Here is a 22,459-nt window from a genome sequence, read left to right on the forward strand (position 1 = left end):
TTTCATCTCCAGTAATCCCTCTATGCAAAATCGAGCTAAGTTGTCAAACGATCCAACAGTTACTCGAAAATTAACTGATGATTCTCCTGCTCATCGGATGAGTTTTTCAGGGGGGAGTTTTGCACAAATTTTCCTCATGATGAGAACTTCAGCAATGATTTGATGAACCACTGTTTTTGGTATTCCTACCTCATCTGTGATTAGTCTGACATTTAAACGTCGGTCCTGATCCAGAGCAGCCTTGATAACGGCCACATTTTCATCGGTTCTTGGAGTGGAAGGTTGCTCTGAGCAGTGTTCAAGGATGGAAGGGAAGCGGTTGAGGAGGAATGCCTTGTGCCATCTGAAAACTTGGGCGGACGACAAAGCAGCTTTCCCATATGCGGTCTTCAGCATCTCTAAGGCTTCTATAGCTATTTTTCCAAGTGTCATGAAAACTTGCTTGTGTAACGCTGCTCGATGCTCCCCTGCATTTTTGTCCGTGACGAGAAGGAAAAACAAAGGTTGCACTTTTGTAACATACAGACTTTCGAAAAGGCTCGGGCTCATTGGAGGATGGTCCTGCTGTAGAATTGAGATACCATTGCAACAACCTCCATCCCCACGCAGCCCTCGTTGGGAGCTTAAAATAATTTTTTTTTTTTTTTAAAAACTCATCACTTTTGGGACGCACCTCATATATATCTCAATACAGATATATAAAATGTTCCTGGACGTAGCCATGGCAACTAGAGTGAAAACATCTCCAGTTTACACGGCTGGCTGCATTCAGAGAACTAGAGAATTGTGATATAAACTGTATTTCTATTGTGCCTTTTTTATTTTAGGTCTGAAAAGTTTTATTCATAAATAAAAAAGGTGTTTAAAAACTTGTTTAGTATACGCTGTCTAGGTAACAGTCAAAATCACAGAGGGAGAATTCAAAGCAACAGATGTCGCCCTATTTTTTAAGACGATTGATAAAGATGTAAAACATTTTTCGTTTTCCCAGTTATACCCTCTAAACATACACACACATATATATATATATATATATATATATATATATATTTTATTAAAAAAAAAGTTTATTGAAGAGAGCTATAACATTTTTACATTGGCTACTTGCTAGGAGATGGAGAGTAAGCATTTAGACCTGTTTATTGTGCATGTGATATCACATAGGAACAACATTACATAAAAGGGCTGTCCACAATTATGAATCCTAAATTGGAAATGCATATAACCCTATGTGAAATACTTTAATACATGAAAAAAATAAAAAAAATAAAAAAGGCTCCCACACATTACCCCCATTTCTCTATTAGAAAGAGTGGGGAGCTGACAAGAAGGAATAAAAGGGTGTTCAAAAGGTAAAAAATACTCTATATGCAGCTATACCATGCAATCACATTTAGCATTCGCACAATAATAATAAAAGCATTTTATACCAGATGATCCTTTGCTGGGACACGTTTCAGGCGCATAATGTAATCGTTTGGGAGATTTCCAACCTGAAAACAATTAGAAATAAATCAGTGATAGTTTATACATGCATATCAAAGCTACTTTAATATAGTTTGAAAAACATTAGGATGAAGATATTCCCATTGACTCAGTAATTTCAAATATTGTCTGAAGTGTGTATCTGAGATTTTAGTAACTGCACATTTTTTTGCGCTGCAACATATTCTGCCAGTCCTTTGTAATCTCAAAAAACTAAACCCAGAAGGCATGTTTTACCACAAAAGAACAATTATTCAGTTTTTTTGTGGTCTTGAATTGCCCGAAAAAACTAAACGAGTCAGAATGCATTGCCAAATGTGTCACAACATGAAAGGGTGTATCGAAGAATATGCAAACATGCTATAATGCTGCCCATACACACAAGATCAATGTTGGTGGGATCTGCAGACAATCTCATGTGTATGGGTGCCTCCTCACGGTCACTCAATAGCAGATCGGGGAAATGGGGCTCATGATGGATTTTAAACATACCAGATTTTTAGTTCTGATGAAAGTTAAAGGGTAACTAAACTTTCAAAAAACGTCGGACATACAGGGACACGTCAGAAGTTTTGATCGGTGGGGACTGAGCACTGAGACCCCTACCGATTGCTAAAACTAAGTGGCAGAAGTGCTCAGCCGCTTGGTTTCTGATCGGCTTTCTGAGAAAAGCCAAGCAATTAGTGGATGGGCTCAGACCTTCTACTGAACCCGTACACCAATTGTTCAGCTTTCTGAGAAAAGTCGATCAGAAACAAAGTGGCTCAGCACTCAACCAGGTACTGCTGACGTTTCGTTTTAGCAAATGGTGTGGGTCTCAGTGCTCGGACCCCCACCGATCAAAACTTCTGACATGTCACTATGACATGTCAGAAGTTTTGAAAGTTTAGTTACCCTTTAAGCAATCTAGCAGCAGCTTGTTTTAGTTTCTCCAATAGAAAAAAACGGAGTGTACATGTTGATAGACTTATCCACAGACATCATAAGTAGATGTAGAGTTAGACTACATTCACACGAAAGTGGCCAAACTCTCGAAAAACTGCAGTTTCACATCAGAGGAGCACTCGTGCGGGACACATTGTCACGCATCCCCCATACACTAGTCTATGAAAGAATGCGTGAAGCGCCAAAAAAAATAAAATGTCCTTTTCACAGACCCGTCACACGCGCCATTGAAACAACGGTCGTGCGAACAGCCATATTGAAATACATGCATCCATGCGACGGCCGTGATACACGCCCGTCTGAATGAGCCTTTACGCTGTCTGCTATATTAGTTTATATGTCAATACAGATCGGGTTTTTTTTTTTTGTTTTGTTTTTTATCTAATCCACAATTTTCAGGTCAGATCATAAATCCATGTCAAACAGCCTCTTTAGGGCTTAGGATAACCGAAAAAAAAATAAAAAAATAAAACCAATAAATTCAATGACGGATTACAAAATTTGGGATGACTAAAATTTCCAAAAGTAAAAAACACCAGTCATTAAAAAAAAAAAAAAATAATAACATTTAATATGCAGATTCATGGATAGTTAGTCAGGTAAACTATTTTAACTAGAAAAAGAAGCATATATCTCTTTTCTTTTTCTCTCGACTGCAGTACGACCATTTTTATGCTGAGAAAAAGACTTTTGCAGTGATCAACACAAATGTTTAAGGTCATGTCAAATTTCAAAGATAAGATGTAGCCATTAAAATTATTTGGATTGAATTGCAAAATTGTAGCTCATACACCTAGCCTTACTGGTTTTCAGCACTAAAAACATCCATAGGATATGAACTTAAGGTGAGCATGTTGTATTTCTGCTTATCGCTAGCATATAAAGATCAAGGACCAGCATATCGCAAAGCACTTTGCAATTGGAAATATTTTGAGCGTGCATAGCTAGATAAGCCCTAAAGTAAAAAACAGGTAGGTCAAACTAGAGAGGTTGAGTGGTTCATATCAAATTCCATTTTTAGTCAGTCAAATTGTAGGCTGAAAAAAACGAAAAAAAATTAATTATGGAATAACTTGACGGTGTAGAAAAGCATGGCCATGATCTATAGCACAAAAGTAAAATTACTCTTACACCGGATTGTTGTTGTAAAGTTAAGAATAAAAGTTTCCACGTTACTATAAGGGTATGTTCACACGATGAGAGGCATTTACGTGTGAAAAGACAGACTGTTAACAGCTGCCTCGTTTCACACGTAAATGCTCCTCCTCGTAATTTACGAGGCGTCTGAGACGCTCTGAGACGCTCGTAAATCTTGAGCTGTGCTTCGAGTTCAATGAAGAACAGCTCAAATTACGTGGCAAAGAAGTGCCCTGCACTTCTTTGCCGAGTCAATTTACGCGTCGTCGTTTGACAGCTGTCAAACGACGACGCGTAAATTACAGGTCGTCTGCACAATACGTCGGCAAACCCATTCAGATGAATGGGCAGATGTTTGCCGACGTATTGTAGCCCTATTTTCAGACGTAAAACAAGGCATAATACGCCTCGTTTACGTCTGAAAATAGGTCGTGTGAACCCAGCCTTAGGAACACCACTGTTGAGGACATTATGGCCACGTAAAATTACACGCATGTCTTCACTTTTATGACATTAGGAAATTATACAATTACGTAAATTTTCCAAATAGATGCGGTATATATAGGTCATGCCCATGGCCGCGGGCTGTCAGGCTCATTCACCATAGCCATGGGTCTGTGAGTGCTGGTCCCGATCTCCTCAGAAGACGCCAGCACTCACTTCCGCTTCTCTCAGCCGGGTCCCGTAGGGTGCGCGCGCGCGCTCGTGCCTGCTCTTAAAAGGACCAGCGCACGCACCGGAGTTAAAGTGCCAAATTAGCCCATGAGTAACCTAGACTATACGAGGGGCCCAGCCCCTTCCTGCCTTGCCTGAGCTTTGTTGTCGTTACCCTAGTTAGTCTCTGCAAATGGTCTCCTAGCGTCTTCCAGTTCCCAGTGCTTCCCGTTCCTGCTACCTGTACCCCGTGCTATCCTGGTCAAGTGCCGTATTGAGTTGGAGTCGTGATGTACTGTGTACCACTCCTGTCTTGTTACACCACGCCTGGTGTCCGCCTGCTGCCAAAGTCCCTTCCGAGCCGGCCTCACTATGGTCTGAAGCTACCACAGGTACACCTCTACAAAAACTATAGACTTTAATGAGTACCTATAAAGATGCGGATAATATATCCAAAACTGAATAAATAACACAAAAGTATGTACCATGAAAATATAAAAAGAATATAACATATTGACCATCATAAGTTAAAAACCATTGTACAGACAAATAAAAAATTGGGGTGTTCAGTGTGGAGATACTTTGTTGGTGACTCACCATGCAATCTACGGGTTGGTACAGTACTTTGTATAGGTCACAAAAAAGGTTGCCCAAACCAGAGGATCAATCTCATTTTGGATTCAGATCTATATACCTGTGCACATTTCCTTGTGGTACTGGCTAGGTGTGCAGTTTATTTATGGTCTTTTGCCCTATGATACGGTTTTCAGTACACATCTCTTTTGGATTTAGTTCTCTGTATCAATCCGCATCACATGATGTTTATATGGTACTAGCATGTTATTTGTGTAGCCATCCTCGTATCTTCACACTACTTTTTAATTTGTCTGTACAATGGTTTTTAACTTTTGATGGTCAATATGTTGTCATGTTCATTGTAATAGTTATTTTTATATTTTCATGGTACATACTTTGTACTTTGTTTAATTTATTCAGTTTTGGATATATTATATGTCCTCATGCATCTTTATAGGTACTCATTTTTGTCTTGTGATATGTGCGGACGCTTAATTTTTGACGTATGTCTATGGTCTATATTTATAAACTATAGACTTGGACCTGTGTCCTGTTGGCCAGCTGCCATACCGTTAAGGCGGTCCGGCCCAGAGGGTCCACGTACCAATATATACGTTAGAACTTCTCTTCGTCCTTTTTATCTCATAGAGATCCACGATTATTGTATAAAAGGTAATAAATCTGCTGATACTTATGAGCAGTTCAATACAAAATTAAAGTCACATGAAACAGCCATTTTGGTCTAATCAGTCAAATTACAATCATAGTATTATGAAGGAACACACAGATGATAAAGATTATATATATATATATATATACACACACACACACACACACACACACACACACATTTTGGTTCATTTTGCTGAAATGTGCTGTTCAAACTTGTGTTTATGCGAGTCATATGTGGGGTTAGTGACTGCCTCCATTACTTGATCTTGCACTCTTCCCATTCTGCCCTGGGTGATTTTAATTAGTTTAATGCTGGTTCCTACTATCCCCGGTTATATGTAGGCTTAGTTGCAGTTCTGGGTGTATGTGCAGCATAGGTTCCCACCTCAGCGGTCACCTTGTCGTAGCAGGTGGCCTCACAATTTGATCAAAATGTGCACTATGAACCTCACTATTGTAAATAAATTCAGCAGTAATGCATATTTGTTTATATTTTAGGGGGATTAGAGTTCGCAGTGTGCTGCCACCATTTTTGGTCTGATAGATAGATGTCTATGTGTGTTAGTAGTTATGGACCTAGATTTATTATTACGTTTACACCTAATTTGGGCAGAGATTTAAAACGTATCTAAAATTGCACCAAATATACAAAAAAAAAAAAAAAAGTGCATTCCCACTCCAAAAAAATAAATACAGAGCAAGGAAGAAAAGTGGGCATGGGTCAGTTGTGAATGTGTCATTTATCAAAGGCTATAAATAAGGCACAAATTAGTGGCGCAAATGTACAGCTGCTCATATACGTAAAGGGAATAGTCTCACAAAAAGGCATTTATTATCCATCCATATGATGTGATAAATGTCTACCGTAATAGCTAGGTGCCAACAGGATCAATAGAAACCGGGTTCCTGAGCCTCCCATTTCCCCTCACTGCGTGACTGCAATAAGAGGGTGTTTGAACGGAGCCATGGTCACGCCTGGTCTATGGCGCTAACAAAAACAGCTGAGCACTGTACCCGGCTGTTTATCAGCCCCATAGACGTTGAATGGGGGAGGGGGGGGGGGGGTTCTCAAAGCGGTGAAGTGCCCAGAAAACAGAAGTTTTTCACTTATCCTGTGGATAGGTGATAACTGTTCTTTGTGGGAGCACCCCTTTAAAAAAAATACAAATAGCAGATATTTCAGATTGCACCAGATTTATTGTGCAGCGTACATCTTAACACATTCCACTGCAATTCTCCCCAACTACCCTCGCCAACTTCGTTGGTGCAAAATATGCCATCATTAACATATATGGGCCATAGTCTTCACAATTGTAGAATTTCTGACAATTAGATGACTTATGGATAGTGTCAAAATCCTTGCATGAAAAATTTTAGGAGAAGAGGTTTCTCCTGTTAGTTTGAAGTGTTCTCGCAAATTCTTAAGAAAAATAACCTTACGGTGCTTTATGTTTTATAGACAAACATAGGTGACTATATTGATAAGATTTTGTAATGGATTAAACAGAAAAAAAAGTTTGCTTTAATACTAGTCAATTGAATATTTAACAAAGCTGTTTCAGCAACGGTTATTCAACACAGTCCATTCATGACCGTTACAGAAGAGAGCCAAATTTGAGGATTAGGGTTTTGGCTCCACTGCCTTCATTATGAATTTTGTATTTGCAATGCTATTTTTTCAAAGAAGCTGGCAAAGCTTAGAGTGGATGCAAACAACCGGTCCCAAACCATATTTATTTAACAAACAAGGTAAATGATTGCGATAGCTAGGTTTTTAAAAAGGCCTTAAGCAATGTTTGCAGCACTACTGCCATCTATACAAAGTGGAGGTAGCCACTTGGCGTCCTAGGCAAATATTTCCGAGAATGTAGCACATCGAGTTACTAGAAATCAGTGTTATCCTTTGGTAACTATACATTCACTGGAAACCAGTTTGACTTTTTTATTGCTTGGTAGTTTATAGGCGGAAATTAACATCCATATAGTTTTCTTGACTAATGAAGAAAAAAAAAAAAGAAAAAAATCATCTATCAAGTGCAACATAACTGGGACCACATTTGTTTATTTACTTTGCCTCCTCATCTTTTCTGAGCTGAATGCCTTTTGATGGATCTAATAGAGGAGACACAGGATGAAAGAATCGCAACCATAAAAAGTTAGCATGAAGTCTTCAATCAAACTGCTCAGTTGTGGTGACATGCCCTATTTAAGCTGAAAAGAAAAACCATTAAAACAATGTGTTTACTACACAATAAGATCCACCTTTGTCAAATGAGCTCTACCCAAGGATTTCTACACATCCATGTCTATATTGTGCTCGAATTTCCAAGCATTGACATGAAATGTTAAAGCAGGAGTTTTTCTGGTCATTAACGTCAGGTCTTTGAAAAACAGCCCCTGCTGTTCACACATCTGTTCCAAAAAAAAGGTGATAAAACTTGAAGTTTCTTCATGGTTCTATTTGACATTAGGAGGACAAAAGCACCTAACTGCAAGCAAACTACAGGTCAATCGTCATACCTTTCTACATTTCAGAGGAACCGACAGTTTTGAGGTGTTCAAACAAATCCTCACACTAAGCTTGATATATTGGTACTAATATATCTAGATGTCCACATCATGTGGTGGTTATGGTTGATACAAACCAAGTCATATACTAAAAAGTGCAAGTAGGTACATACAGGATACGGGACATAAAAGGTTGCGAAATTAGTCATACAAATGTAGAAACACCAACTGTTTGCAACAACTGTCGGCTATCCTTACAAAACTAATGTTCTGTATCGAATACTCAGAAGGACATTTGTCTAATACATTATTCATTGTATGTAGATCAATTTTAACAATGGAAATAGAATGTGATTTAGGACTTGAAAAATTGCAAGCACACTGTGGAGTCTTGCACCAATTTGTAACAAAATCCTGGGTTACAAAGAAAATCTGAGCACACACCACATATGAATACTCATAAAAGTAGTACCAATATGCAGGAACATGCAACAATAAAAATGGAGCAAAAAGTAAGAGCAGCAACACCTGTGATGAATGAAATCAAGATTGACGTTTGATCCACACATCTGTTATTATCACAAAAACTGAAGGGGAAAAAAAAAACAAAAAAAAAAAAAACTGATTTGTGTTGTAACAATTTTGTTCTAGTCAAGGCAAGCGCAAATAGCCATAAAATAAGACTGGGCAGTTTAGTCCATAAATTTTCTTTTAAAGAATATCACATTACATCAAGGACAAACACATTGAAATTATACTTGGTAAGTCCCAAGATATGGAAACATGTGTTGCTAAGATTTAATTTATAAAGCAAACAATATGAAAAAGAGCCTGAAAATAAAAGAAACATTGTATACGGCATTCAGCAGTCGGCTAGATGTCATCTGCTGCACAGTATATATAATAAAGATATAAATCAGATACATAATGCTTTGCTAGCCTTCCTGCAAATGTACTGTAAATGCAACAACCCAGGAGTAAAACCTAGAGGTGTACATATTATATCATTTTTATTAGTACATAGACTTACAATGGACAACATTATTAACCAATATATGCAGATCATTAAATTAAAAAGAAAGTGTCTTTAAAGATAAGCAGAAAGGAAGGTTCGATCTAAATTGGCAAAGAATTGTTCGGTTTGCTTAGCATAGAATACATAAGATCATTACACATAGCTCCATTTATTTCACTCAGGCACCAGTCGCCACCATTGCGGTGATCTTGTCAAACCAACTTTGTAAATGGAGGTGGTGTTTTTGATCTTTAAAGAATAGCAGAATATGTACTAGACATTAGCATAAAAGTTAACATTTTCCCTCCGGTGTTATTTGGTTAGTTATAATTTATAAAAACATTGAGTAGCACCTTAGGTGACAATATAATGCTGACCCTTTTAACCAGATAATTTTAAGAGGGTAGGACACATTGTATTACAAGGAAAATACAGTGAGTGACAGTTAGGGTATGTTCACACGATGAGGCATTTACGTGTGAAAAGACACTGTTAACAGCTGCCTCGTTTCACACGTAAAAGCTCCTCCTCGCATTTTGCGAGCCGTCTGAGACGCTCGTAAATCTTGAGCTGTGCTGCATTGAGTTCAATGAAGAACAGCTCAAATTACGTGGCAAAGAAGTGCCCTGCACTTCTTTGCCGAGGCAGTCCATTTACGCGTCGTCGTTTGACAGCTGTCAAACGACGACACGTAAATTACAGGTCGTCTGCACAGTAAGTCGGCAAACCCATTCAAATGAATGGGCAGATGTTTGCCGACGTATTGTAGCCCTATTTTCAGGCGTAAAACGAGGCATAATACGCCTAGTTTACGCCTGAAAATAGGTCGTGTGAACCCAGCCTAATAGTAATGTAAAAAGTCTGAAACTTGATGGAAACCTGCCAAACCCCATTATAAGTCAACGGGTTCCACCATTTATCATTGGGATATATTTAAAATATGATCCGTCGTAGCTATTGTGGCTCCGCTAAGAATGGAGGTCAGGACGGTAGTGGGATTGCAGCCTAATATATCTTTTTTTACGCCTCTTCTTTCATCTTGTACTTTAATAAACACAGGTGCTGTTCTAAGCACATAGGTGATAGATTGTCTCTTTAAAATGCCATATTTTCTGTTCAGACAGCCCTGTAGCAACGGTAATCTAAAACGTCAACCAAATAAATGCATAATCCTTATTTGAGGTTTTGTAGACAAATTACTCAGGCGTATGAAGAGTCCAATTTAACAAATTATCCCTTTAAAAAATATTTATCTTTACAATTGCAACAAAACTTTTCAATATACAAAAAGTTGTCAAAAAAACATTCAGCGTGTGGACTTTATTCTTTGATTTAGACATATGTGAATAGGTAAATAGAATGGTTTTTATGCAATATTATTAGGTTTTGTATTGTGTAGTTTGACGTGAGATGGCAGATTTGTATATGCTTTCACGTTTTTGTTTGTTTAAGCCAGTGTAGCGTGCTGGGCCCTCAGGACATATCATATCCTTTTATCCAGCTACTGAAATTCTATTCACATGCATTTTGCATGGACTACAAATAGTGGTACTTTTGTAATAAAGGATAACAAGACCTACAGAAAAGGTAATTGTACAGAAAAGCCCCAACTTGATAAAACTGAAAAGTTAGGGTAATTTGACAGTGCTTTAAATAATAGTTATGTGGACTTTGTGACCCCATTCAGAAATATAGATATCATGTATTGGGGGTCCCCCAATTGGGTTCCTCTCTGTAAGACATTCATGAATCGCTGGCCACATCTTGGGAGATGGACCAACAGATAAAGGGATTGAGTGTTGAGACATCCTGTTACAGCGAATGTCTTACGTGTAGATGTTTGCGAATTCTACCAGCTACTTGGTGAAGACAAGGGCTACAAGGAGACCTTTGCACTGTACCAAGATCCAGCGTAGGCCCTGTATAAAAATACTAGCACCACCTAGAGCAACCTATCAGATAACTTACATTTTGTAATGTGCACCCAAAAATGGGAAATTTTACAGTACAAATTTAAAGAAACAAATAAGTCTTACCAGTTTTTCAATGTCATGCACAGCATCAGTCAAAGGATTTGTGCACGGGCTTCCAAAGCATACAAAAAATAGTTGAAGATAAATACATGTGATAATCCAAGTCTGAAAGAAAAACATAAAAATCACTCAGTTAAGGGAGTAAAACAAAATAAAAAATATAGCACTCTATAGCAAATCCTACTATAGTGACAGGTAATCCTGATCCAAGGACCATATAGTATATAGAGAAGAAATTTTGCAGCACTCCAATATAAGCAAAAATAAAGTGATTTATTCAATCAATGCAGAGATGCAACGTTTCTGTCCAGCCTTAGGACTTTTAAGCTTGAGAAAAGTCCTAAGGCTGGACAGAAATGTTGCATCTCTGCATTGATTGAATAAATCACTTTATTTTTGCTTATATTGGAGAGCTGCAGAATTTCTTCGATGTGTGTATATATACACATATACATACATACACACACACACACACACACACACACACACACACTAGCCTATAAAATGAACAATGAGAGAAGGTCTCAGAAGTAAACATTTATCCCAAAATTTTATAAATACCAGAAACTAGGTAACCACTGGGCCTAGACTTTTAGACATTTGTGCTAATTTTCTGCTTATATCCGTAAAAATTATTCTTTCCAGACTACTCAGAAAGTTAAATTTGCTTCTAAAGTACTATGTCCATGCCTATGTACATTTTCTTTTATACCATGATCGCAAAAATTGCTTATCATTTTTTCAATAACTAAATCATGCAAACCTTATGTTTTAGTACAACGCCCAACATTTGATTACCATTTAGAAATAGTCAAGTAAAAAAGAAAATTCAGAAACTTCCAATGGCTTACAGATAAATCACAATCATAGAATCTACTGAATGGCCTTCAGCCAATGTTCTTGGATTCTAGCTTTATACGGGTCTTGGTAAAAACCACATTAAGTTTAATCAGCAGTTTTCTTGAACTAACTATATGAATGACAAGCGAGTGTCTTGCCTTCATGAGGAATGTTTCACTATGTATGAATGAATGTGGCTTCCAGCAGAATGAAGCTAGTAAGGCCTGGAGGAAAAACTGTCTCTGGTTGGAACAGGGTACTCCGTAGTATCTGTCCAGCTGCTCACTACAGACGTGACTGTTGTCACCTTGCTAACAATAGGCACTTGCAGTGGCGTAACTACCGCCGTAGCAGCAGTAGCGGCTGCTACGGGGCCCGCGGCATGAGGGGGCCCGTGTCGCCCGCCGGCACGGGCCCCCACCATGGCCGGAGGCTCCGCTAGGAGCCGCTATGGCTGCTACAGCGGGACGCCACTGAACACTACGGCAGAGCAGGGAGGTATCTCCCCGCTCTGCCATTAACTGGTTCCCGACCGCTGGCTGTATTTTAACGGCCAGCGGTCAGGGACGGGTCCTTAAAACCCGAGCCATAGACTTTCTACGGCTCGGGTTTTAACTTGCTGCCCGCGCGATCGGGCAGCTGAATGTCGGGTCTCCGGCTGTCAGTGACTGCCGGGGACCCTGAGGAGAGGATAGAAGCAGCTTTCGCTGCTTCTGTCTTCTCTGATCACTTGTACACAGCGCTGAATGCGCGCTGTGTACAGGAATAGAGACAGCAGTAGCGGCGCTGCCTCTATTCCTCCCGGTGATCATGTGACTGGTCACATGATCGCCGGGTGCCGTTACTTACAGACTGCTGCTGGGTCTTACTAGACCCAGCACAGCCCTATTAGTGACAATCGTCACTATGAGAGGGCTGATTTCCTCTGTAACTGGGGCTGCTGTGCAGCTCCAGTTACAGGGGAAAAGCCTGGTGTAAAATAAAGAAAAAAAATATATAAAGTTCCCCAAAGGTCTTCTTTGACCTTTGGGGGACAGACCATAGTAATAAAAAAAGAATAAAGTAAAGTGCAAAAAAAATGTAAATAATAAATACACATAAAATACCCCCCCAAAAAAATACCGTTCCCCCCGCCAATCATTTTTGTAATGCTAGCGCTGACCCAATTACTCTAATATAGACATGTAATATATTAAAATTTACGGTAGACAATGGCGATCACAAATAAAAGGTATATTTTAGGGTAAGACTATGTTATTACCAAAAAAAAAAATAGCTGAAATGTAAAAAAAGCTTACTTTTTTACTATTATTTTCAAACTTTATGAATAAAAATTCTAAAATAGCAAAAAAGGTGCGTATAAAAACGATAAAAAATTAAACCTGCATTGTCTATGGAAAAAACGTCGCAAAAATCACGTCGTTAGCCCAACAAATAAAAAAGTTATAGCCATTAAACTAACACGTGCTAAAAATTAGCTAAACGGTGTCTGGTCCTAAAGGCGCAAAATAGAGCAAAAGACATGTATAGGGGATAGTTAGAGGTTTGACGGAAGTCAGAGGTTTGTCATGGAGAAGTTCAGGGGACTTTCAGTCCCCCGTTCTCCCTATCGCTGCCAGCGATCACTCATGTATCCCCTGTCCTGTGCATATCCTGTGGAGAGGGGATACATGTCTTTTGTAGGACACACTGTAGGTCGCATTTTTTTGGGAGGGGGGATGCTGTATGGCGTTCCCTACAGGGGGGGGGGTGGCTGTATGGCGTTCCCTACAGGGGGGGAGCTGTATGGCGTTCTCTACAGGGGGGGGGCTGTATGGCGTTCTCTACAGGGGGGCTGTATGGCGCTATCTACAGAGGGGGGCTGTATGGCGTTATCTACAGGGGGGAGCTGTAAAAAAGGCACTATCTACAAGGGGGGGGGGGGTTGTGTGACACCCAGAGGAGGGGGGGGCCCCAGTCAAAAGTTTGCTATGGGGCCCAGTCTTTCCTAGTTACGCCCCTGGGCACTTGCTTTTACTGATGACATTTTAGATAACTTATCATTCCAGGTAGGATCCTTTTATTCTTAATAAAAGGCAAATTCATTAAGTAGCTTTTTAGTTAAAAAAAAAAAATCAATCAATTTATGGTTCGATGGAGACCTAAACAAAGTCAATTCATAAAAGACCCTGTATATTAAAGTAGTTTTCAGAGTCATTAAAAAATGTGGCCATGGAAGTTTGATGCAATAAAAATAAATCATATATATCTATCTATATCCACACACACGATCTATTTTAATAGATCGTTTTATTAAATAAAAAACACTGATGTCACCTACATTATAGCGCCAATCTCCTTATGTAGGAGATAGGAGACTTATAATGTGGTGATAGAGCCTCTTTAAGAGGCTCTGTCACCACATTATAAGTGCCCTATTTCCTACATAATCTGATCGGCGCTGTAATGTAGATAACAGTGGTTTTTATTTTGATAAACGATCATTTTTGAGCAAGTTAGGAGCAATTTTAGATTTGTGCCAATTAGTTTCTTGATAGACAACTGGGAGGGTTTTTACTTTTTACCAAGTGGGCGTTGTACAGAGGAGTGTATGACGCTGCCCAATCAGCATCATACACTTCATTGTTCCAGCCCAGCTTATTTCACTGCACAGTCCCACTGCAACAATTGGCTGGAACTATGAGAAGTGTGTGACACTGATTGGTCAGGGTCATACCCTTCTCTGTACAACGCCCAGTTGGTAAAAAAGTAAAAAACACACCCAGTTGTCCATTAAGAAACTAATTAGCATAAATCTAAAATTTTTCATAACTTGCTCAAAAATTATCATTTTTCAAAATAAAAACCACTGTTATCTACATTACAGCGCCGATCACATTACGTAGGAGATCGGGCACTTATAATCTGGTGACACAGCCTCTTTAAATAAATCACGGACATTGCCGTTTACATGTACACAAACATATTTGCTACTATTCAAGCCGGGCAAGATATAGATATTGGTATGATGGTTATTTGAATCCATACAAGGTCTCCATAACACTGCACCTGACTGAAGTCAGAACAGGAAATATCAGAATCTCTAAGTAGTACAGCCTCAGGCCTGTATTATTCAATTAAAGCAACGTTCCGAAATTTCTACTTGTAGGTCTCCCGTATGTCATTTATTTAAACTTTAGTTTACTAGTGCATTGTTTGTTACCGAGCGATATAAATTCAAAAGCAATGTACCTCTGATTTATGGTATGTACATATGTTAAGTTATTCCAATGTGACGGTCAGGTAGCGACTGGACTTGTTTGCCACATACTGTATGTATTCATAAAAAATAAAAAAAAATGCATACAGGCTATGCCTGGTTTGGCATATACGAATTTACTGAACGCAAACTATATTGTGTTTTCCAAATGTGTGCATACAGGTTTTTTTTTTTTTTTTTTTTTAATATGAGCAATACTTTTCACGTATTCTTCCTTGGCAGTTCTTGAGAATCAAGGTTGCACAGGGCAATATTGAATTTAACCAGAGATCAATGGGTAGGGAGGTAAAGGTTTTTGAAATAGGAGAAATCTTCAAGAATCAAACTATCTATTCACTATAAAACTAGTAAACCACTACTTCATAGGGTCGAGGGTTTGAATCAAGGGCAATATCAATACAGGTTATATGTTCTTCATATATTCAGGTGGCTATTATCTGGCTACTCGGATTTCCTTCAACATTCCCCCCCAAAAAAACTTGACATTAGCACTGGAATACGCCATTGAATACACTTTGTACAAAGTTATCAGATAGGTTAGTGATATGTAAATATTGGCTTATTAAATAAAGAATGAATTTCATGTAGAAGGCAAGGCAGGGGAAAGTTGGACTTTGCTTTTTTTTTTTTTTTTACATCTCTCCCTTAAGTTGAAAGTGAAAAACTGGAATATTCAAAGCAACAAATACAACCAGTAGCCATTTAGTGAAAGCATCAAATCTTGAGCCAATATGACATTTAGCAGCAGTGTTTCCTTTAGCATGATTAAATCTGGTTATTTATTAGGATTTGTTCTTAGACCATAAATGCTACTACTGTAAATTGTATTATATCAAGAAAAATGTGTCCACATAGACAATGGATTTTTGTTAAGTGATCCAACCACATTTCGACAGGACAGAAAGTATACAAAATGGATAATTTATAGGCGCCGCCAGACATGTGGGCTGCTGTTGGGGGAAAACAAGGAACAGGATTCTTCCATTCTTATCCTTTTGTTCTCCCCCTTCGATCGAAAAACATACAAGTTGAACAAAGATGAACACACATGATAATGTGGAAATCAGGTCAGCTAACTGTCAACAGAACAATCTTTGGGATGACAGGTATTGTATGTTTATGGCCAGCTTAATGCCTTATATAGGTTAATCTGGTTTCTCAGCATTGCTTCAGATGGCAGTATTAGTAGAATATGTTCTCTCTATTATAGAGCAAAATTCTAATGGATCATCATAACAACTTCAGCTCATCAGAAACACCGGCTTTGTACATTATAATGGAGTGGTCATTGGTCCTCAAATTCACTGGCCCCAATTTTCACATAGGAGAGAATTGCATAAAAAGACATTTGCATCAATTAAAAAACAAAAAAAAAAAACCCTTTTTTTAAATTAGGATATTTTAATAAAGGACCACTCTGGAAAATACAGTATCCGTGCATTATAACGGAATATTCATTTTAATGGGTGCTTTGACAGGCTTAGTCACCCCGCCCCCAACAAGTCTTTGTGACCACAAAAAAAAAATTTGACTATCCCTTTAAACGAAGAAAATGACAGAATATGAACAAGACTCAAACTAGCATAAGGGGTACCAGTTTAATTTTATTCTGAGTTATTGAATAATTTTTATTTCTTCCGTTGATTGGTGTAATTTTGGAATTGAAAAAAAAATATTTGCCTAAAACTTTTCATATCATAATACGTAAAATGTGGAGTAAGCAATGTGTTAAGACTTGTTTTCTGAAACAGATGTCAGGCAAATTATAGTTTAAAATAATACTACAAATGCAAACACTCTCCACATATCTGGAAAGGTTCAATGAAAACAATGGGAATGGTTTCAGTAACGTTGCCATTTGATACATAGAGCTGAACAAGGCGACTGGCAGCTGTTTGGCTTTCTCATTTACATACTAAAAAAGGTTCTGTAGAAATTAGATGAGGAACAGATAATGTCAATGAGAAAACCAGTCCACAGCTTGTGTTTTAAATATTCCCTCTGATGGGGTTTTTCATAAACGAGAAATCTGGACAAAATGCTTTAACATTTTAGAAGGAATGGAGCTAAACTTCTGATACAAGAGCTCCTGCTATATGAAATGAAGTTGTTCTAATGCAGCAGTTCCCTTTCCATTAATACTTGTGCAAGAAGTTGTAACTTTATAGATGAATTATACATCACAATAAGTAGACAAACACAAACAAATACTGGAACAAGTACTACAGAATTGCTTTACACCGTGCCAACCATAAGTCAACCACAGGAAAAGGGTATGAAGAGCTCTTCCAAAGATAATGAAGGGTACAGCAGAAAGCCTAGTCAACTAAATAGAAAATCATAAATGAATGTCACAAGATATGCTCATTTATGATTTTTGTAATCATTTATGACCTGTATTCTAGCCACTGTCCTTGCTTTAGAGAAGTTATACTTGCAACTTAAAGAGGCTCTGTCACCAGATTTTCAAACCCCTATCTCGTATTGCAGCAGATCGGCGCTGCAATGTAGATTACAGGAACGTTTTTATTTTTTTTAAAAAGAGCATTTTTGGCCAAGTTATGACCATTTTTGTATTTATGCAAATGAGGCTTGCTAAAGTCCAACTGGGCATGTATTATGTGTGTTACATCTGGGCTTGTTTACTACTTTTACTAGCTGGGTGTTCTGAAGAGAAGTGGATGATGCTGATTCGTCAGAACGCCCAGCTTCTGGCAGTGCACAGACACAGCGTGTTCTCGAGAGATCACGCTGTGTCGTCACTCACTTCCTGCCCCAGGTCCTGCATCGTGTCGGACGAGCAAGGACACATCGGCACCAGAGGCTACAGTTGATTCTGCAGCAGCATCGGCGTTTGCAGGTAAGTCGATGTAGCTACTTACCTGCAAACGCTGATGCTGCTGCAGAATCAACTGTAGCCTCTGGTGCCGATGTGTCCTCGCTCGTCCGACACGATGCAGGACCTGGGGCAGGAAGTGACGTCACAGCGTGATCTCTCGAGAACACGCTGTGTGTCTGTGCACTGCCAGAAGCTGTGTGTTAACGAAGAGAAGTGGATGATGCTGATTCGTCAGCATCATACACTTTTATTCACAACGCCCAGCTAGTAAAACAAGTAAAAACGCCCAGATGTACACACAATACACGCCCACTTGGACTTAACTTTAAACATGCCCAGTTGTACGAAAGGCTCATTTGCATAAATATAAAAATGCTCATAACCTGGCCAAAAATGCTCGTTTTTGAAAAAAAAAAAACAACGTTACTGTAATCTACATTGCAGCGCCGATCTGCTGCAATACGAGATAGGGGTTTGAAAATCTGGTGACAGAGCCTCTTTAAAGAGGCTCTGTCAACAGATTATAAGTGTCCCATCTTCTACACATTCTGATCGGCACTGTAATTTAGATCACAACAGTGGTTTTTATTTTGAAAAACGATCAAACCACTGTTGTGATATACATTACAGCGCCGATCAGATTATGTAGCAGATAGGGAATTTATAATCTGGTGACAGAGCCTCTTTAAATAGAAACGTTGCCTTTTTTATTGCACAGTCCCTGGAGTATATTACAGCACATGGCACAACATTTAAGTATGGTATCATGTTAAAAAAAAAAAAAAAAAAAAAAAAAACACAAACACTACTTCACGTTGGGCTTAATGGATTTTGATCTTTTTTTTTTCTAGATCTCTAGAACATTTCAACTTCCAAATAGATTTGAGGTCAAAGATGCTATTGCACATGATTCAGTGTTAGACAATAATTTGTTCTTTCAAATATTGTATTGTAAACAGTAATTTGTGACCCATAAAAAGTTTCTTTAAGCATTATAATTATGACGGATACTATGGATTCCAAGATCATCCCGAACTGTTTCTAAGAAGGGGTACCTATAAAATTATGGGAAACTGCTTGTGGTTTTGATACAATGTGATATAATTAAAAAATAAATAAAATAATCTCTGCTCCATAATACATCATACAACCCATTTAATAGACGATAGTTGCTGCTCAGTGTGTGGACTTGCAATGAGATTAAATATTCAATGTCTGGCTAGGAATCTTTCAACAGGAACTAATAAATTCCAGATTCATATTTAGTTCCGGTTCCTAGAACACAGAATTCAAAAGCACATACAGTAGGATCTTGATGTACTGGACTCATCCCCAGCTACTCAGGATATCTACACATACAGTATAGAACAGTTATGACTATCCTCCAAGCACTACCTTATTATATCCAGGCCCTTCCGTCAACACTGAGGGAAAGAAAGGCACAATTCCAAAGTTAGTAGAATACCCAACACACAATGCTAAATAGTCAAACTTTTCATTTCCAAAAACCGGACACGAAGAACGTGTTGTCCTGATGTAGAACTATACCCTCCGCAACATATGATCCACATAATATTAGATTCTGAAGAGAACAAGTCAACTCCTTTCGTCAATGTGCACTTTTGTCTTGCTGCCCCAACCTGTAATTCTCTGGAGATGCACATTCCCTGTAATGAGTTTTCTTTGTCGTAGGACAACACAGCATTTTTCCTCCTTTCTTTAAACTTTCATTGTTCTTAAGTTACACATTTTATTACATTTCTTACAGGTGCAACTTAAGCGACCGTACAATGCTTTAAGTGGAGTTACTTCAATCATCACACTTATTCCCAGGACAGCTAATGATGAAGAAAGATATGAGATTTGTAACATGAAATGAGCCAAGACAGAGCTGCCTATTTAATTGAAGTCACCTGGAACAAGTCATTAATGTCAGAGTAGCTCTAGTTGGTGTACATTTCCCAGTGTACTTATTAAGGTTACCACAAACCCATACTTATTTCCAATTTCTAAGGTTAATTCCTTAGGGAGGCTTAGCACTCAATTTACTACAATAAAAAATTCTTCAATTGCATTCACAGATTTCGCTTTCCTTTTGTGGTTTGCATTAAGCTCATATAAATAGAAGGCCGTCTTCTTACTAATTGCAACAGACCTAAACCTCCCATCAAATAGGACTCAAAGGCCAAAAAGTTGTTTTATGGTGTCATTGAAACCCACCATCATAAAACAACGAGATAAGCACTTGCATGTTTGTCTGACTTCATTTAGAATGGGGTTAACACGTCAAACGTTTGATTTAAAGAACGAATGGCACAAAGACTAAATCCCTCACTAAAAGGTTAGAAGAATGTAATTTTCACTTAAAGTAAAACTTCAATTAGCAACATAATTTATCAGTAAATTTAATGGTAGTATTTGATGTGTAAGCGAATGGTAAATTATTCTAAGAGTTTTTCATGGCTATGATAACATTGAAATCATTCAATACAGTTCTTTACAGAATATCATGGGTCCGTTTATGCGGATATCACAATATAAAGAATTTCTAATCCCCATTCATTGGTATGACACCTTGACTAGAACATTTAAAAGAAGCTCAGGTGTCTTCATAGATCTGACATTATGGTATTTGTGGGAAACCTCAATGTGATAAAGAAGGCTCTTGCCCATTAAGAAAATTAGAAAACTTGATAAATGTGGAAGAGACATGTTAACTTTAGAAACTGTGCCGCCTATGGTGTAAAAATAAACAAATACTTGGCAAAAGTTATATTTTTAGGTAAACCCTATGATTGGTTGATTAATCTGGTTACTATAACCAAAACAGTTTATTTCTGCAAAATCTGAAAAATCTAGTCTTATTATATTTAATAATATTTACATTACCATGCTTACATCCATTGTCTTTGTCAGAGACACCATACAATGAATAAATCATCATATTTACCAATGTACTTTTTAGGTTGCTAGATTAGTTCGAACAGTTTTAGAGGCTCTGTCACCAGATTATAAATGCCCCATCTCCTACATAATCTGATCGGCGCTGTAATGTAGAGAAGTGGTTTTATTTTGAAAAACAATAAATGGAGCAATTTTAGATTTATACTAATTAGTTTCTTAATAGACAACTGGGCATTTCTTACCTTTTTACCAACTGGGCGTTGTACAGAGAAGTGTATGACGCTGACCAATCGGCGTCATACACTTCTCTCCATTCATGTCCATTTGTATTCACTGCAGAAACTTTACCGAAATTTCGGGAGTGTGAATAGACATCGTGTCCTAGCTGGAGGCAATGTCTAGTCACTCTGAAGACACTTCAGTAAAGTTAATGTGGGTGTATGTGACAGCACAGCGTGATCTCGCTGGGAATACAAACTAATTAGCATAAATCTAAAATTGCTCCTAACTTGCTCAAAATTGATTGTTTTTCAAAATAAAAACCACTGTTATCTACATTACAGCGCCGATCAGATTATGTAGGAAATACCTCACGCATGGGGGAAGGACGATGGGAAGCCAAGGCACTTTTCCATATATCTTACTAGGGCATACAGAGATTATAGAATAGGGGGATCTGCTTTGGATGCCCTCTATTAGCCAGAATGGAGATGAACTAAAAAAAAAAAAAAAAAAAAAAAAAAAAGTGGTTTCTGCTCTGCAGAACTCGACGTGACCACATATTACATATTCGCTTATTCATTTGAATGGTCACGGTAATACAAAAAGTTTCTCCGGCAACATTGGAAAACATGTGGCCACCCAGCGCTTCCTCTACCAAGAACCGCTGAATGCCTGAAGGACTGTTCCTGATGTGTCAGCCCTTTTAAATAAGGACATTTGTAAAGATGCCCAAAAAAGGGTTAAGACAGCTGGTAGGAGAGTTCTTGGCAACATGAATTGGAATAGAGTACCTGACTGACAGTACTCCGTCATGTTGGGTGTGTTGACCCACTTGGCCGTACCACCTTGACGGTACGGCAGCTGACCAACAAGACGCAGGTTACAGTCTATAGTTTGTATAGTGTACGTGTGGCAGCTTGGACAGTAGCAATGACCGGCTCGGCTGGGACTAGGCAGCAGGCAGGCTCCAGGCGTGGTGTAGCAGGACAGGCGTGGAATACAGAACGGCACACAGGTACAGGAACGGAAACACTAGGAACTGGAAAACACTAGGAGACCATTTGCTAGACAAACTTAGGGTACAACAACACTGCTCAGGCATGAGAGGAAGGGGTTGGGCCCTTCTTATAGTCCAGGGTACTCATGGGCTAATTTAGACGTTATACTCTGATGCACCCTACAGGACCCGGCCAAGGTAAGCGGAAGTGAGCGCTGGCATATCCTGAGGAGGAGACTGGGGCCAGCGCTCGTAGACCCATGGCTGCTGCAATCATTCAGTAGCTCCAATTTTATTTTATTTTTTAAAGCGTCTGTCTCATGACAGTGGTGCTTCAAGGTTTAATACTACTTTGTACCCGTTTCTGCTATTC

The 22,459-nt window shown here is 38.6% G+C and overlaps 1 protein-coding gene across 1 annotated transcript in view; it reads right to left on the reverse strand.

The window, feature by feature from the left end:
- Positions 1–22,459, reverse strand: part of KITLG (KIT ligand) — a 58,665-nt gene that overhangs the window by 25,891 nt on the left and 10,315 nt on the right. The window contains exons 2-3 of the mRNA XM_075860095.1: positions 11,029–11,130; positions 1,431–1,493 (exon numbers count right to left, since the gene is read on the reverse strand). Of these exons, the coding sequence (XP_075716210.1) occupies positions 1,431–1,493; positions 11,029–11,130 (165 nt within the window). The remainder of the gene's footprint in view (positions 1–1,430; positions 1,494–11,028; positions 11,131–22,459) is intronic.

Source organism: Rhinoderma darwinii, chromosome 3 (genome assembly GCF_050947455.1).
Source record: "Rhinoderma darwinii isolate aRhiDar2 chromosome 3, aRhiDar2.hap1, whole genome shotgun sequence".
Classification (NCBI taxonomy): Eukaryota; Metazoa; Chordata; class Amphibia; order Anura; family Rhinodermatidae; genus Rhinoderma; species Rhinoderma darwinii.